At 44.3% G+C, this 18,612-nt stretch overlaps 1 protein-coding gene across 4 annotated transcripts in view; it reads right to left on the bottom strand.

Moving 5' to 3' along the window:
• CCNL1 (cyclin L1) overlaps positions 1 to 18,612 on the bottom strand; it is a 285,464-nt gene that overhangs the window by 74,523 nt on the left and 192,329 nt on the right. For all 4 annotated transcript variants that reach the window (XM_085634757.1, XM_085634758.1, XM_085634759.1 and 1 more), the window contains exon 6: positions 14,471 to 14,570. In XM_085634757.1, the coding sequence (XP_085490883.1) occupies positions 14,471 to 14,570 (100 nt within the window). The remainder of the gene's footprint in view (positions 1 to 14,470; positions 14,571 to 18,612) is intronic.

Here is an 18,612-nt window from a genome sequence, read left to right as displayed (position 1 = left end):
CAGCTATGCCATCGACATGTCCAATGCTTGTATATAAGGAACTAATGTCCATAACCAAAAATATATATTCTTGATGCCATTCAATGGTTTGTAGTTTGGATAAGAAATGGTTGGTGTCTCGAATATATGAATCTAATTTTTCCACGTGTTCGTGTAGAAAGAAATCCACATATTTGGACATATTCTCTAGGAGTCCCTTTTGAGCTGATATTATAGGTCTCCCTATATATATATATATATATATATATATATATATATACACACACACACACACACACACACACACACACACAAAGGGTGGCAGAATAAGTGCTGCAGCCCTTAGAGTCCGTCCCAGGCCACAGAGCCCTTGGTCCCTTATAGTACCATTTACAAGCAAGGGACTGACCAGTGGCCAAAGAGCGCCAATTGGGTTTTGGTTTTAATGCAGTTTAGGGAAAGGACAAAGCCCCTGGGTATCCGTTTGGCAGAAACTCAGGGCATACTCAAAGTACATCAGCAGTATGGCAAAAAGTGAGGCAACCATGCAAAAAGAGAGCACTCTTACACCCATGTCCCCACGGAGGATGCTCCTTCTCGCACCAGGCAGCCAAGGCTTGAAACTACCTCCCCTGCATCTAGGACTGCACTGTCACTCTAGCAATTTAAAAGAATTCAAGACCTGCATGTTTGAATGATCAAACCTCCACGCAGCAGCAAAAAGCTCCAGCGCCTAGAGGCCCTCAAGGACGATTTGCTGTGCTCTATAAATGCCTGATTGAATCAAAGGGGTTAGGCTGCATCTCCTGAGGCTTGAGCCGGGAGACGGCAGGCTGTTTCTCGCGCTATTTACTTGCACCTTTCCGCTGCTTGAGGTACTATTGCGGCTATATTTGTTTTAAGAACTTTTAATTTTAATTTGGGGCAGGAATGGTTTTTACTTGTATTTAATCTTACCTGAATCCCGGGGAGCTTCTACTTTGCTGTAGGGGCGGGGGCCGCCATCTTGGGGGAATCGCGGTCAGCGGTTCAGTCTCTTTGGACCGGACATTATTTAAACTCACATGATGCGAGCGCGCAGCGGACGCGCCGAAGGCGCGCCTAAGGCAAGCCAGTCTGCGCCTGTCCGCGCTCGGATTGGGCTCTTCGCTAAAACCCCTGGTCGTACATTCATAGGTAAGATACCTTCCCTTACTTACTCTAGCAAACAGTTATTGGCTCTAAATAGGTGCACAAGGACATCTGGCTGTGTTTGTTTTGAGCCTAGTACAGAGTCTGGACCAATAATAAAGACCTGTACGGTGTGTCAAACAACCCTCCCAGGGTTAGGCATTACATAACTATCCAGGAAATCTCTGAAGAAGGGTTTAAATAAAAAGGCTGACTTCGCACTTAATTGTCTACTGGTAAATGCACGCTCTTTGGTGAAACAGTGTTAAATGCAACCCTAATAGAGGGTAGTAATGTCAAAATAGCCTTTATAACAGAAACATGGACTGATGAGGCGTCGGGCCCAGACCTTGTGAAAGCAACTCCTCCTGGATTTTTATGCTATACTGCAAATGGACCTTTTAAAAAAGGAGGACTGGCCGTTATTTATCACAGTTCCATCAAAGCTAGTTTTAACACAATGTTTAATCCTTTTTACGAAGCTTTATCCTTCTCGCTCAGCCTTTCTGATCATCATATGTTTAGGGGTATCCTAGTGTACAGACCTCCTGGTCCTAGGAATCTGTTTTTAGCAGAGGTCTGCACACTTTTGGAAGCTGGCTTGAGTCTCGACTCGCACACCATATTGAGAGATTTTAACTTTTATTTAGAGGCTGACGCTGATAAAGACACGTTGAACCTTTTAGATTGAATGAATAGTGTCGAGTTAAAACAATTAGTGAAGGGACCTACTCACTTGGCAGGGCACACACTGGATGGGATTTTTTCATATTCCCGATTTTTTTCTGTTACTAATGTATTACCTCTATCCTGGTCGGATCATGCGGCCATTATGTTTGAGCTGGCCATCCAGGAAGGCCAGGGTAGGGATCCTTCCTCTAGGAAAACAAAGGAAATTAGAGCCTGGAATAAGGTAGGAGGGAAAGAACTAACTGAGCTGCTACTTTCAACGCAGGTTTCTCTCCCTTTGGAGGTGGACGAAGCTTGCGTTGTGTATACTGCCTGGGTAGAGGATGCCTGTCACATTTTAGCGCCTAAGAAAGTAATTACTCCCAAAAGGACACAGCCCACGGCTCCTTGGTACTCTCAGGAACTAAGGACCCAAAAAATGAAAGGCAAACAACTGGAATGGTCCTGGAGGAAGGACTATCATTCAACTGATAGAGCTTTATATAAACAAGGCCTCCTATACTATAAACAGATGCTTTTTGAAACTAAACGTGAGTTTTTTGCCGGACAGATTAAATTAGCTAGCAACTCTTCAAAGGAATTATATAAAGATGTTACCAGGTTTGCACATCCACCGCCTGCAACTATTTCAACCAGCCAGGCATTCTGTGAAGAAATTGCTACGTTTTTTCAATCCAAAGTGGAAACTATTTATAGCACTTTTAAGGACCCTGTCGGCAGTATACCAGCTGATTTGTCTCATGACGTCAAGGTAGGGCCTGGACTAAAATTTAGTATGGATAGTTTTCCTCCAATATCCTACCTAGACACACTTAAGCTTCTTGTATCTGCCAGATCAGGCTCACCCCACGATCCGTGTCCAGTAGCAATTGCAAAATTGGCTTCTGAACCTTTAGCCGGGACTCTTACACCCCTTTTTAATGCTATGTTTTCTGAAGGGTTTTTCCCTAAACTATGGAAAACTGCTTCTGTCCTGCCACTTTAAAAAAAAAAACTAGCCTAGATAGTAAAGACCCAAGCAGCTTCCGCCCCCATCTCACGCCTCCCTCTGCCCTCCAAGCTGGTGGAGAAATACATGAACACTAAACTGAGCTCTTATTTATGTGAAGCGAAGGTTTTGGACCCCACCCAATTTGGGTTTAGAGAGGGACACAGTACTGAAACAGCCCTTCTTAAATCCACAGAAGAGATTAGGAGAGGGCTGGACCAGGGAGGAAATGCGGTGTTGATCTTGCTTGATCTCTCCGCTGCCTATTATACGGTCCATCATGGAGTATTGATGGATCGTCTATGGGATTGCGGAGTGAGGGATAAAGCCTGGTCTCTCCTTAAATCCTTCCTTTCAGACAGATGCCAGACAATCTCACTGGGTGAGTTTGTTTCCAAACCTTTTTCGCTTCCTTGTGGGGTTCCTCAGGGGTCTTCCCTGAGCCCTACGCTCTTTAATGTTGGTTTCCTCTGACCCCTCTGATTGAATCCTTCGGCTTCTGTTGAACATCTTACGCTGATGATACCCAAATTGTGATCTCCTTGCAACCAGGTCAGGAGAAGGCAACGGGTGAGAGGTTTCATGATTGTATGGGGGCAGTGGGAGGCTGGATGTTGCAAAACTGCTTAAAGTTGAATGCTGGCAAAACAGAGGTGATACAGTTTGGGAATAACGCTAATCTCTGGACTCCTAGTTGGTGGCCAGAGGCCATGGGGACTCTTCCAGTACCCTCCAGGAAAGTTAAGAACCTGGGGGTGGTGCTGGATGAACATCTTGACATGCGTGATCAAGTAAATGCCATGGTCTCTGCTACCTCCTACACTCTCAGGACCATGAGGAAAATGTTACCCCTTCTGCCGGCTGACTGCAAGCGTAGTGGTTACGGCCTTGATTATGTCAAGACTTGACTATTGTAACAGTCTTTACTTAAGTATCCATGAGCGCAGTTTACAAAAACTTCAGATGCTCCAGAATTCAGCTGCCAGGCTGCTCACGGGAACCCCGAAATTCGCTTCTATTTCGAGCTCAATAAAAAAACTTCACTGGCTGCCTGTAAAAAAGCGAATACTTTTTAAATCCCTTTGTTTAGTTTTTCGAGTGCTTCAGGATACAGGCCCATTTTATTTGAAGCAAAACTCACTGTAGTACCCACCACAAAGAGCTAGATGGGGAGGCAGAAGTTTTTCCGTTGGGGCAGCTAAGGCCGGGAATGAACTTCCTTTTAGCTTAAGAAATTGCAATGACCTATTTACTTTTAGGAAAGCGCTCGAAACATGGCTGTTTTAATTCCTCTGGTCGGAACCTCAGTTAGGAGGTCTGTAGCAAGCGCCAGGACACCTTTGGGTAGCCGTGCGCTATATAAGTTTTACTAACATAACAGAGTAGAAGTACTAAGGGATACAGGTGCAAATGTCACCATGGTGACTGAAAAACTGATATCCCCAGAGCAGTGCTTGGCTGGACAAACTTACCCAGTCACCAATGCTGATAACCATACTAAGGTGTATTTCATGACTATAGTGTTCGAGTTGGGAGGGGTTACTGGCCAAAATAATGTGGTGGTGTCCTCTGCAATCCCTATAGAATGTCTACTAAGAAATAATCTGGAGACCTCAGCATGGGCTGAGTAAGAGCTAAGATCCCAAGCGGACATGCTGGGAATACCTGAACAGGTGGGTGTAAAAACAAGAACGCAGAGTAAAATAGGGTAAAAGAGAATTGGAGCCTCTAATAACAGCCCAGTCCTTCAAGAGAAAAGGCCAGAAGGCTGTGAAACCAACTTTTGAGCAGCCACAAGCTCAGGTCCCCTCTACACAGGGAGAAGACATGTCAGTCTTAGAGGAAATGGAGCCCGAGGAACTTGGGCCTTACAAGGTAGAGCTCCTAGGTTCAGGGGGATCCTCTAGGGAAAAGTAGTGCCAGGGACAGAAAACATGTACCACTCTTGAGAGCAGAGACCACAAGCTACAGCACAGGAAAGAGGAGATGTCAGTGGCTTCCACAGGACTATTGGAAGAGGGGCTTCTGTATACTGAGGCCGGAGATCCTAAACAACTTGACACTACGAGTGGTAGTGTCTCAGTAATACAGAGTTCTTACTCTCACTGGCCCATGACATCCCCCTAGCTGGGCATCTTAGCCAGGGAAAGACTTTGAGAAGGCCAGTCTTCTACCTCTACTTGCCAAACATGTCCCAGAAGGTGAAAGTTTTGTAACTCCTGTGTCACCCGTCAAGCCAGTGGCAAGACGGGTACGAAATAAGTTACTTACCTGTAACTGCAGTTATCCAGTATTGTCATCTTTCATAGATTCACATGCTTGAATCATTCCCCGAAGTGGGAGTCCCACGGTAATCTGAAAGCAGTAATTAATAATTTTCATAGCCTATCATGGAGGCAACCATGCATTAGCCTATCCACTGCCTTTTCTAAAAAAGGACCAAACTTAAACACAACCAACCAGTGACCAGCACCCTCTGGAACCGTCCAAAGAGAGGCTGAATACCTCAGATTTTCCATCACAAGTGTGTATAGTAATGCAGTGGTGCTAAAGCAGCCTCTCCCAGGGAGGAGGGTGGGTTGCATATGAATCTATGAAAGATACCAATACTGGATAACTGCAGTTACAGGTAACTTATTTCTTATCCAGTATTGGGGTATCTTTCATAGATTCACATGCTTGAATCAGAATAGTAAGCAGCTATGTACATTTAGTAAGCACTTTTAGTGGATGGCGGGTGGTGCCAATAATACTTCCCAAAGTATTCACAAAAGGTATGCTTTTTGAAAGCGTTGCTGCAAAATAAACGCATATAAAGGCGTTGGCATGTGCAATAAATATACCAATCCTAAATTCACAGAACATACGTTTTTAAAACTCTATTGAAAATGACAATAGAACAGAAACATTTTCTAATTTAAGAGACTACCCTCATTGAAATAAATTACGTAGTACTGCCTGCCCCACGCGCGCCTCAGCCCGCTGTATCGACTCCAGCAGTAATGCTGTGTGAACGTATATGTTTTCCACGTTGCAGCTCTGCAGATTTTTTTCCAGTGGCACACCAGCAAACACAGCAGCCGAAGTACAGACTGCCCGAGTGGAGTGTGCTTTCACTGTCCTTGACAATGGCTTGCCAGCCTTATCGTGGCAAAATTTGATTGTGGTCGCTATCCATCTTGCGATAGTAGTTTTAGAAACTGCAGTGTCTTGACGGCCTTGCCCATAGGCTACAAATAGTCAAACTGTCCTGCGTATATACTTAGTCCTTTGCAGGTAGAATTCAAGACATCTCTTGACGTCTAGAGTGTGTAGAGCTTGTTCAGCAGGAGTAGAAGGATCTGTGAAAAAAGTCCTTACAATGACTGGTTCATTCAAGTGGAACTGCGAGGGAACCTTAGGAATGAATTTTGGATTCGTCCTGAGAATAACCATTTCATCCATAAAGCGATGGAACAGATTTTTTTATGGTGAAAGCTTCTAGTCGATGTGAGGGCTATTAAGAGCTACTTTCCACATTAGGTATTCAATATCAGCCCTATAGATGGGTTCAAAGGGTTGCTTCATCAATTGTGATACGACTACATTTAAGTGCCACTCAGGGGGTGGAGCTCGAATAGGCGATAAAGTATGAAACGGTCCTTTCATGAATTGCTGTAAAATTCTTGTAGAGAATAGAGATGGGTGTTTTGGTGAGCACCTATATCTAGAGGTAGCTGCAAGATGAACCTTAACTGAAGAATATACCAGCCCAGATTTTGCCAAGGACAGTAAGTATGGCAATATTTGTTCTGGAGCAGAGAGATACGGATGCACCTCATTTCACCGACACCATGGGCAAAATAGCTTCCATTATAGTCTGCACGTCTTTCTGGTGCCATCAGCACGAGACCTGGCGATAATGTCTTTGCACTCTTGCTCAATGGTCAGATCCTTGAATTCGAAGAATTCAGGAGCCACGCATGTAATTGAAGAGATGCTGGCTCTGGATGACACATCTGACCCGGGTTCCTGGTTAACAGATTTGGTTTTGGTAACAGACAGATGGGCTGGGCTTCCGAGAAGAGGAGAAGCTCCATGTACCAATGCTGCCTGGGCTATTAGAAGAAGGAGTCAGTGTTCCAGCTTAATTTTTGTCACAACCTTGGGTATCAGTGGAATGGGTGGAAAAGCTTAAGCTTATATCCCATACCAATGCATTGAAAGGGCATTCCCCCGAGAGTTTGGGAGAGGGAATCTGAATGCAAACAATTGGCATTTGGAATTGATTTGGGTCTCAAACAGATCAAGAGCTGGTTTTCCCCAAACTGAAATGATCCTGTCCAGTTGATCTTTATCGAGCTCCCACTCGTGGCAGCTGTCTTTGGTTCTGCTCAGAGTGTCTGCTAAGGTATTCCGCAGTCCTGGAACGTGTTCCGCTGTTAGAGATATCCTGTGAAATGTTAGCCAGCTGCATAGCTGCTGGGCGTCCTGTGAGAGATTTGGTTCCTCCTTGTTTGTTGATATAAAACATGCTTGTGGTGTTGTCCGTACGGATCAACACAGATGAACCTTTTATTGGAGGGAGGAAAGCCTGCAGGAAGAGAAAAATGGCTTTCAACTCCAGCCTGTTTATGTGCATTTGACACTGGGCAGAATACCATCTTCCCTGAATCTGAAGGTCTTGAAGATGACCTCCCCAACCTTCCATGGAAGCATCGGTGGAGACCATGAATTTCGGGATCATCAGCAGAAAGGAGAGGCCCCGAGACAGATGCGAGTTCATTCGAATGCCTCTTTCATGCGTGGGGTAATAGTTATCACGCCAAAGGATCCCATAGTTTGAATCCATTGACATGAAGTTCTTCTTACAGAGGTCTCATATGCAGACGAGCTAGTGGCACTAGGTCGATTGCGGGGAAAAGCATGCCCAGTAGAGACTTGTATGTTCACACCGAAGTGCATTTTCTTTTGGAAAGTCTGAGAGCCCAAGTCTGCAATCGCTCTTGCCTTTGAGAGAGGATAACTTTGTGCTGAACGGTGTTAAAGTCGGCCCCTATAAACGTCATTATTTGACTTCGAGAGACCGGTGACTTTAGTTTATTGAAAGGCCTAATTTGTGAAACAGATCTAACCAACCCTCTGTAGCAGCCTTCGCTAGATGAGCCGATGGAGCTTGCAGGAGCCAATCGTCTAAGTATGGAAATACTGGATGACCCTGGTTCCGCAAGGCGGCTGCCACTGGGGCCAGAAACTTTGTGAAAATCTGCAGAGCCAATATGAGGCAGATAGGTAGGACTCGGAACTGATTGTGGGTACCAGCCACTATGAATCGGAGGAATTGTTTGTACTTGGGGTGTATCTGAACATGAAAATAAGCATCCTCCAGATCCAATGAGGTCATGTAATCTACACTATTGAGGCAACGAAGGATGTCAGAGAGCGTGACCATTCTGAAGGCTTGATTTTTGAGGAATTGGTTTAGTCTTCTGAGGTCTAAGATAGGTCTCCACTCTCCCGATTTTTTGCTTATAAGGAAGAAGCGGGAGTAGATGTCTTTCCTTCTCTGAAGTACTGGAACCCTTTCTATTGCCCATTTCTCTAGCATAATCTTCGCTTCCTGTTTGAGTAAGTGAAGACGAGGGGATGCGATCCCCTGGGTGGAGTGTTTGGTGGGTGTTGGGTAAGTTCCAGAGTGAGGTCCAATACCCATTTGTCTGTTGTAATATTGCACCACAGATGGATATGGTTGGAAATGTTTGCACCGTTTGAGGGGTAGTAAAACATAGCTGGTACCCTGTTGTGATCACTGCGACCTGAGTCACGTGCTTGCGACACTGGTTTTCTGCGCAAGACCTGCCTAGAGAAACCAGTTGTTGGCTGTCAATAGGATTGCTGTTGGTACCCCCGACTATATTGTGGCTGGAAGGATTGATCATTCTGGTAGAGCTGGAAATTTCCTCTATAGCCGGAAAAACCACAAACTTGTGCTACCCGAAAGGGCACTTTACGGTACTGTATTGTACCAAACATTTTGGCAGTATCCGGATCTGTCTTTATTGCCAGAAGAGCTTAGTCTATGTGTTTTCCAAATAGACTATCTCCATCAAACGCCATGTTGAGTATTTTTTGACTTCACTTTTGGGTGAAAGGAAGTTACCCTAAGCCATCCTTGGCGTCTTAAAACAGCTGCATTAGCCAGTTGACGAAAGCTTGTAGTGGCTATATCCATAGCCCAGTCTATAATTTCGGCCGCTGTACACTCTCCCTCTGCTAGGACCTTATAAATTCCTCTTTGTTTTCCTCTGGGATCAACTCTCATGACCCCTATATCGTACCACACTCGCAGATCGTAGCGGACCAGAATGGCTAGCGCATTAGACGCTCTGTTAGAGATTCGGGACATTGAGGAGAATCTTTTCCAAATAGAGTGCAAACAGCGTCCCTCTTTACCCGGTGGAGACGTGATGGGAGTGGATGGAATTTTTTTATCTCCTCTGGGCAGCTTGGGAAATCATAGAGTCCGGTTTGGGATGACCTGTAAGACATGGAGGGAAATCCTTGGGTGCTCCTTGTTGTCAAGTCTTGGCAGAACCAGCAACACAGAGGCGGGTGTCTTCATTACCTTAATTCCTTCCAGCCAGGTATAATCTTATAATGGGTATCAATCTTATTGATTTTTTTGATTGTTCTTTTAAGTCAGTGAAAGCAATCCAATTGCTTGACAACTGTGAGCAGAATCAATCTGGACGTAGCCCTAGCCATCAGGTTATGAAAACCTCCAATATCCTCCGGAGGGGAGTCCGAAGGACAAAAAGGAGGAGGAGGGGACGGTGTCGGTACCACAGTCATCCCATTCATCCGTGGGTGGAGGAAGATCATGAATTCATCCCCAGGCTCTTCTTCAGAAGTGGTTGGGTCCTCTCTAGGAGGCATAGGAATTATTGGACGTGGCGTCATCCTAGGCGCAACAGGAGGCGGCAGTGGTGGCGACAGCAGCACCGCAAAGTGTTTCTCTTGGGGCAGGAACCTCTTTTTGTAGTCCGCTAGCATGGCCTGCAAGTCTTAAATTAGAGAGAAATGCAGTTGAGCAGGTTCCGGTCTTGGCTGTTCATATCTGAAATTATGATACTGTGTCTGAGGAACTGGATAGTGTTGAAAGAACGGTTCCTCGTCAAAATATTCCTCATCCTCCTCCTGACACTTGACATTTAGTTCAGAGGGACTATGAGCAGTCCCAAAGGGACCATGATCAGTTTCCTCTGCGTCTAGCAGGTGACTTGGTAGAAAAGGTGAAATCTTTGGCATTTGAAAATAAGGCTGCAGTGAAGTTCTTGACAATCTGGAAGGAAGCGGAGTAGTCAGGCTTGTCGACGACCCCAAAACTCTGGTCAGCTGCAAAATCGCAGACAAGGTCGTCGACGTTGGAGCAGTCGTCGGCGATTGATTTGTCGACGCTGGAGCCTTCACAGACGATGGAACCCTCGTTGACAGTGAAGGCGTCGTCGACGGAGTTTTTGTCATCGACGATAACCGTCACTGAGGTGGTCGTCGACAAGGGTAATGCCAACGGTATCCAGCCTTTTATACACGCCAAAGTAGTTGGCGCCCTCGATGGTGTCGACGAAGAGAGAGTAGTCGGCGTTGATGAATCGATAGGTGTCGACGGTGAGACTGACTCCGATGAGGATTTGTGGCTAGATTGGGATGTGGAATGTCCTGAAGATTCAGGTTTTTCCTTCGAATTCCCAGAAGAAGGAGGCAAACTTCTCAGAGGAGACCTTAAGCTCTTTCTCCTTTTAACGAGATTCTCTGGACAGATGAGGTTTTAGGGTGCTTCCTGCCCTCCTCAGGCTGACCCACAGGCGACCTCAACCTCGGTCTTAAAGAGTCTTAGCTGAAAAGGAGCAGCACATTTAGCATTGTTTTGCCTCATGATGGGGATAGAGGCAATAGATGCAACCCTTGTGGGCATCATCAATATGCACATTTTTCTCCCACAGGATTTACAAGGTCGAAATAGTCCCTTCTTATCAGACATGGTCTATAACGGAAGGAATGTGACTTATCTTGAGAAAATTGTTGAAGAACTGAGCAGAGCTCAGGGAGACTCCCTTCACACGACGTGAAAATCTGAGGGATTCCGCGTCTCTTAGGAAGGTTCTAGAGGGTACTGGTCACTGATTGGTTGTGTTTAAGTTTGGTCATTTATCAAAAAAGGAAGTGGATAGGCTGTTAAATGCATGGTTGTCTCCAAGATAGCCTATGAAAAGGTATTAATTACGGCTTTATTTATATTACAGTGGGACTCCCACTTTGACGACGGGAAATGACTCAAGCATGTGAATCTTTGAAAGATACCCCAATACTGGATAACAACCCAAAGATACACTTAAATCTACTTCCAGTGGTTGGGGTCTCCTTTGAAAGAATAGGGATTGACATAGTTCGTCCCCTTGACCCTCAACAGCATCAGGAGACCGATTTATACTGGTGGTAGTCCGAAGTGGAATTGCTTCAGGATAGCTGGTGTCATGAACCACAGTCACTGCTCCAGCAGTGACCAGGGCCCTCATCAGTATCTTCACTAGAGTGCACTTTCTTAGGAGGTGGTGATGATGCAAGGTTTTGTAAAGAAGAAACTTGCTCAGATGCAATCCTCTCAAATAACGTATAACACCATAATCAACCTGTTTGTAAATACTAATATTGCGTTACACACAATATATCGTATCTAGGGGACGCTTCGCTATGTGCATTACTAACCAGTAACCAGAGTGCCATTAAAATGGCAGAGGCGCCTTGGGGGGGACCGAGGGCCTTCTTTGGCTCGGCACCCGTATCCGCTGCGGTGAGCTCGGCACCGAAATCCCTTTTTGCGCGGTCGGAGCCGATGATTTTTGCCGGCGTCGAAGGAGTGGAGGGCTTCGAGGCCTTCGAGCCGATCGCAACCAGTTTCACTTTCGGTTTCGATGGGACTGGTGCGATGGATGGTTTCGGTTTCGCTGAAGGGAATCCAGTCGTCTTTGATAATAATGGCTCTTGCGAAATGTTCGAGGCCAGGCCTGAAGGCGGGGCCGAAGAACCGTGAGATTGATCTTGGGTAAGGCCCGAAGGCGATCCCTCGACCTGAGCCTCATGACGACGTATGTTTTCGGCCTCCGTAGCGACGGGTTGGCCTAGCTCCTCGCTGGAGCTATCTTCCTCGGGCCCAAAGGCCTCATCGTAGTCTCCTACCTCTTCGACGACTTCTCTCTGAAAGATCACCTCATCGTCGTCTTCCGATCGGGAGTCGTGTTCGGAAGCGGGGCTGGAGTCTACGTCTTCCACGCTCTCGGCGTCCTCGTCTTCGGTGCTAAAGATGTTGGCCGGGGCAGGCGCCGAGTGCTGCGCCTCCAATCTCGCCGCCCGTCGATTCCGGAGAGTCTTCTTCGAGCGGAATCGGGCACAGGCCATACATTTCAACTCATCGTGATCCGGTGAGAGGCATTTGTTGCATACCGGGTGGACGTCGATGTGTGGGTATTTCGCGTGGCATAAAGGACACCGTTTGAATGGAGTCCTCGATTCCATCATCGATCGAAGTTCGATATTCGGACCAAGCGGATCCGAAAAGCTGGAAGAAGGTGCTAAAGTACTAAAGAAACTAGTCGATACCGAACGGGAACAGTACCGACGATAACTAAAGGCCTTTTGGCCTTAAACTGAATTTTCCTAACTTGAGCTAAGATAAGCACATCCGAACCCAATGGCGGAAAAAAACAATCTAAGGATGGAGAGGATGCCCATGCGCACTATGGTCCAGGGGAGGAGTCACTTATCTCGTGATACTTCGAAGACTCTTCCAGGACAACAATGTGCAATCATCCGGACCCAACACTAGGCGGCGATCCATGCACAGATATGAATTCAGCAGCACACATGCCTCGAACATATTTCTTCTCCATAGACCAGCATTACTGCGTAATAACGCATTTGTGCGACAATTTTGCACAAGTGAAAATCGATAAAACGAAAAGTACTTAACCAATTACTAAGTTCTTGGTGCTAAAAATACAGTTTTTATATAAGTTTGTCTAAAGTTTCTTCTTGAGCCGGTCTCATTTATTGACTGGACAACAAATGCTTAACACTACCCTCTGATAAGCCTAAACCGCTAGCCCACACTACTTCAAAAGATATTGGGATTATTCATTCAAGCCCTGCAAGCCAATATGGGTTGTGTGGACTTGCTACATAGTGTACCTCATTTTTGGTAATATATCTATATCTATATCTATCTATATATATATATATCCATCTTCTTACAATGGCCGAGACTCAATCTCAAAGATCTTTAGTCAAGCTATTTTTTTGTGTGGCGAGCGGAAGATTCCTTTTTTGGGAAGGCCCTCCACACAAAATTGATTTACCATCTCCACAAGCAGAAAATGTTCTTAGAAGATAAACATGTTGGGCTATTTAGTGCTATCACTCATTGACACAGAGAGGGACCTGGTCAGAGTGTTAAAACCGGTTTCCCCAGCATAGGTTTCGGTAAAGAATGAGCACTCACAAAAAGCAAAGAAGCTCAAGATGGACTTGGGCTCAGGCACTTCATCTTGCTGTTTAAAAAAAGGAGTTTTAATAACACTAGACTGGTATTTTATGATCAATGTGGCCATTGCAAATGCATTTTCAAGTTTATGTACAGATTTTGTTTCCTGTTTAAAGGTGTTCCGTGATCCAGCACAAAGGTGGAGACAGTATGTTTAGAAATATTAATTAAGATACCAGGAGAGAGAACTGAAGACGATCTGCTGCCAATACGATAACTTGGACTGGGCCAGTTGTCAACAGCACTATCAGACATGCCTTCCCTAAGATACTCAATCACCTATTTCTGTTGGTAAGTGGAAGATTCTAAAAACTAACCACATCAGAGCTTCCTCAGACACCACCTATTTTCAAATGTGTGAAATGCATTCAAGACTGCATAGAGACACACGGAGACCCTACACGAAGACACAACCAAGCTTATGAAGACAAGTCGTCACTGTCCAAACCTTATTTCAGCAACATTCCTTTAGCCTACACAAAGAAAAACCTTGAAACTGTAAGATGATCGACAAATAGTGCTTTGCAATTGTAGGATAGCAAACTTGAATCTCTGCCTCTCGAACATTTAACCCGCAATAAACAGCAGTACAGATTCAAGATCACACAGAAGGCACAAGTCCTCCCTGACATTGCTACGTATTGTGTACAAAGCAAAACACCTAAAGTTGATCAGATTAGAGTAGGCACTCTAATTCTCAACTAAAGAATATTCAAGAGTATTTAAGGGTAATGCACAACAAATAATATAAATTTGATTCTACCTGGAGGAAAGAAAGACATGCTAGTTTGTTTAATGAGTTCATGTCTAGTGTATAGACTTTATCGGATCCCCTTTCCTTCAGAGATGCAAAATAGTTTCTGAAAACGCAGCGAGACTGCCAGATTCTATACCCCAATAGCACACTGAACCAATATAAATGTGAGGTATACAGTACAAAACTAATTTAAGAACCAAACAAATAGTGATGAAAGCATTCGTAATTAACATGTAAGAAAAGAAAACTCATTAAAAGTGCTTTCTGTAAAACAACAAACGTATAAAAGATTGTAATCAAGAAGACATACCTGTAGGGCTCTAGCTGCAAGATAAATACAAGCACATGCTATGGTTTCAGGTGGAAAGCGCACAAAAACATTAGTTCGAAGACAATCATTCATATAGTTCCTACAAAAAGAAAAAAATAAAAAAGGTTTAAGGTAATTTATTGCTTTCTGTAACATTCACACAAGAAAAATCATGACCTCCAGCAACTCTACACCTGCAGCTTATGGATTCCTTCATAGATCATTCACCTAGGGCAGCAGTGCTAACCTCATTTGTAACCAAACAGATATAAACCGACAGCAGAAAATATCAACATTAAGGAATAAGCCTTAAAAAAAAAATTTACTCACCTTTAACAATAGTGTTTTAGCCACTGTATGCTCCTTAAATTAATAATCCCCAGCTAACAGCTCAGATTTAAGTAATGTTACTTAAAAACATAATAAAATGAAGTAAATGGTGTGAAAAATATTTTAACAGTTCCCATTAGTATTCTGCAATGTTAAATGCACAAATGAGTCAGCCCTAGAAGGGGTCATAATTTGAGGAAGCCAAAGTTACTTCTCTGTAATACTAGTTCTCTTCCATTTATATCCTGAACAATGTAATGGGCACTGAACGCTTCAGCCTGTGCAAAGCTGTTTCGTGGAAAAGTATGCTTAAATGGAGAAACAATGGTCTTTGCAGCATATTAGAGGCCATAAATGGCATTATTGCATTTAAAAAGAGGCAACCAATTAATCCTAATTACTACATTAACAAAAGTCACTTGAAAACATCTCACACAAAAGTTTTTTTTTTTTTTTTAGAAGGCAAAAGAAATGGGAGTGAGGTTGGCTGGAAGGGTCCTCCATAATCTTGTCACGCCAAGTAAAATATTTGGCAGAAGTGAGGAAATAGATGAGAAAAAAAAAAAAAGGACTACGAACAATGTCGGCATGGGTATAGTTTAATCACTGCAGCACCTCATAAGCCCATGCAACAAGCGGACTAAAAGCCCAACCAATCATGGGTTAATTTGAACAGTAGTATTTTTGAAGATTGTTTTAAAAACGTAATGTAGAGCTTTGGACTTTTTCCAGGCATATCTTATTTCAACAGGGCTAGTTAAATTCAATATCTTTTGACAAATTCAATCGCTTGAGTTCCTTTAAAACAGTGAACGCAGAAGGTTTTTTGCTTTGTATTCATATCACCGTATCTTGCCACTGGAAAGATCTATCCAGGAAACGTAACTATTGTGTAAATTATAACATGTCAGTGTCTCAGCACTTGCACTTTAGTTAACAACTTATGCACATCAATTGTCGTTCAAATTTTAAAAATTGCATATTCCTTTGTTACGGGGTGATATTTAGTTGGAGGTTTTCTACTATTTATGTATGTCTAGATATTTTAAATTGCAAACTAACGATTTTAAGTAATCACATACAATAAACTATTGATTGATTGGGAGTGAGGACATTGTTAGCAGTTAGGCTACACTGTACTTGAAAGCAAAAACTGGTATTGTGCCTTTAAGGGCCTCACCCATCCTCATGTGCCTATCATGACCCAAAGGTGAAAGGTCAGCTCATTTTTAAGGAATTAAGGAGAACTTGGGTATATGGAAGAAACACTGCACTCTTTTTGGGCAAATGGTAGGGTTGGGCATCACTATGATAAGAATTCCCCAGGTTCAGAACTAGGATAACAGGTAACTAACTTTCTTCTACTCTAGGGGATACTCAAATAGTTATATTCATTCACTGAATGGAGTAGAAAACATATTCCATTAGAAATTACGGACAAGTAAAGGCAGCACTCGTTTGCATTCAAATTCCTCAATAGGCCTCACTTACTTGATCATCTGCATTGGAAACCAAATCTAGAAAGTCTCTGCTAAATGCAGCTATTGATCTCCAGGGTTTACATATTTTTGTATTATGGAATGAAAAATGTCCTAGCTAATGTAAAGGAAAGTTTCAATTCTTTTAAGGACACAGAGGCAAGGACTAGGATGTTCTCTCTTCGCTTTATTAACATTTTTCTCCAGCAGCCATTTTTCAAAAGTTGTTACACAACAAAACTACAACTCCCATCAGAACTTGGGAAAAGTAGAAGAAACAGTCCATCCAATCTTAGCGTAGGACTCAGTATAATGGTCCCCGTAACGCCTCCATTTCCCTCTTTCTTCATATGTAGGCAGCATTTCACCATTCTATTCATTCTAGCTTGTTAAGATTCCAACCCTAAATAGATCAAAAATACACAATTTCTGTCACCACGGAAAGGGACGCACTTGAAGTATAATTAACAAGAAATTATAGGAAGCACTTCTTCCCTTTCAAGGTAAGCAACCCACCCGTACTACAAAACGTTGCATTATTATAAATCTGACATATGGTAGCCTTTCAATAGGGAGGGAATAGGTCTACCTATAGAAGTATAGGGTGGGCTAATACTCACATCCGTGTCCTTAATACAATTGAAACTTTCCTTTACGTTAGCTAGGAAATCTTTGATTGTATTTCAGACCTGAAGGCAAGGATTAGGCTGGTTTAAAGCTTATTGACCACTATGCTTGCCAGGGACGGAATCGGTTTAAAATAAAAGGCATTAAAGCTAGAGTCAGGAGACCAGTCTGCAGCACTGAGCATATCCTCAAGACGTGCAGCCAGACAAAAAGCCTTAGAGGCCATTGCCCCTCTCGCTGAATGGGCTCCAAACTGGGATGCATCAATCCCTGCTTCTTGCATGACATATCTGGCAATCGTAGGGGGAAAAAAACGATCTGTGGGGCTTTGTGAGAGCAATCAGCAATTCTCTCACCATGTGGACGTAACCACCTCATACCTCTTAATGGCTCGGACTACACACAATTTACGAACTTGTGGAAAGGCTGGCTAGGACACCAACTTAGAGTTACACTTTGTTCGTCCAGTAACGTGAAGTGTCACCCCGTCTGGGGTAAAAAAAAAAAAAACTCTACATGTAACATCCAGGGCTCGAACATCCGAAACTCAGCAACAAGAGCTCAAGCATAGTAACATTGCCAATTTCGCAGACAGCCGCTTCCTGGATAGGTATTTATTTGAAGGCCAGGACTTAAATAGAGAAAGGACTTAAACGTCCCAAAATGTAGAATACCTGGGTTCAGGGGGAACGGAGCCAGATTTCCCTCAATTTAGAGACCAGCGGATGCTACCCAATCGATAGGCAATTTTCACGGGTGTCCCCTCCCGGTGGACGGCCTATCTGAAGGTATTCACTGACCAATCAGCAAAACCCTGGGAAACCAAACTCGCCTTGAAGTTCAAATTTTGTTTGTACCGTCTGCCCACGTCCTGGCAAGTAGGGAGGAAGCCTTTTGTGAGAGGCCCGGGACCCTCATCGTTGCCAGTAACCCTCCAGACCATGCGGCGGCGAGATCCCGCTAGGACCAGCATGTGAGGATTGGTCTGGGTATCCCAGAGAAGATCAGGAAACCGGGGTAGAGTGATTGGAAAATCCCGAGAAAGTTCCATCATCTTTGGAAACCATGCCTTCATTCTACATAGCGGGGAAACCACTACCAGGTTCGCCTCATGCCTCCGTGCTTGAGCAGTCAATCGCATTATTATCGCAAAAAGCAGGACGGCGTAGGGCCGCTCCTTTCCCCAGTCTTGGAGAAAAGTGTCCATGGCCGCAGCATAGGGATCCGGTCTCCAACAGCAGTAACAGTTGAGCTGGGAGTCCAGACGGGAGGCAAAGACGTCTATGGAGAAAGGACCCCATTGGGCCTTTAGTTGTCAAAAAAGAGGCGGGTCCAACTTCCTTAGGCTGGTATCCCTCCAGTGACGAGAATACCAATCAACCACTTGATTGGAGCGCCATGATGAGTGCTCTGCTGACAGAAATCTGGTTGGCAGGCAATATTCCTAAAGTGTCTTGGCTAGTTCCGACATGGTCTTGGACCGCGTCCACCCAGATGATTGACGTAATGCCGCTAGGTTGTCCATTTTCAGCACCACTGAGCATTTTGCCTTCTCTTTGGTCCAACACTGGAGGGCAGAAGAGCCCGCCATGAGCTCTAGACAGTTAATGTGCAAAGATTGTTCTGTGGAGAACCACTTTCCGCCGGTGGAGAAGTCCCCACATCAAGCGACCCATCCTGAGCCGCTGGCATCTGATTCGATTTCCT

This window comes from Triturus cristatus, chromosome 11 (genome assembly GCF_964204655.1).
Source record: "Triturus cristatus chromosome 11, aTriCri1.1, whole genome shotgun sequence".
In the NCBI taxonomy this organism is placed as follows: domain Eukaryota; kingdom Metazoa; phylum Chordata; class Amphibia; order Caudata; family Salamandridae; genus Triturus; species Triturus cristatus.
This window is presented reverse-complemented; position numbering and strand designations above follow the sequence as displayed.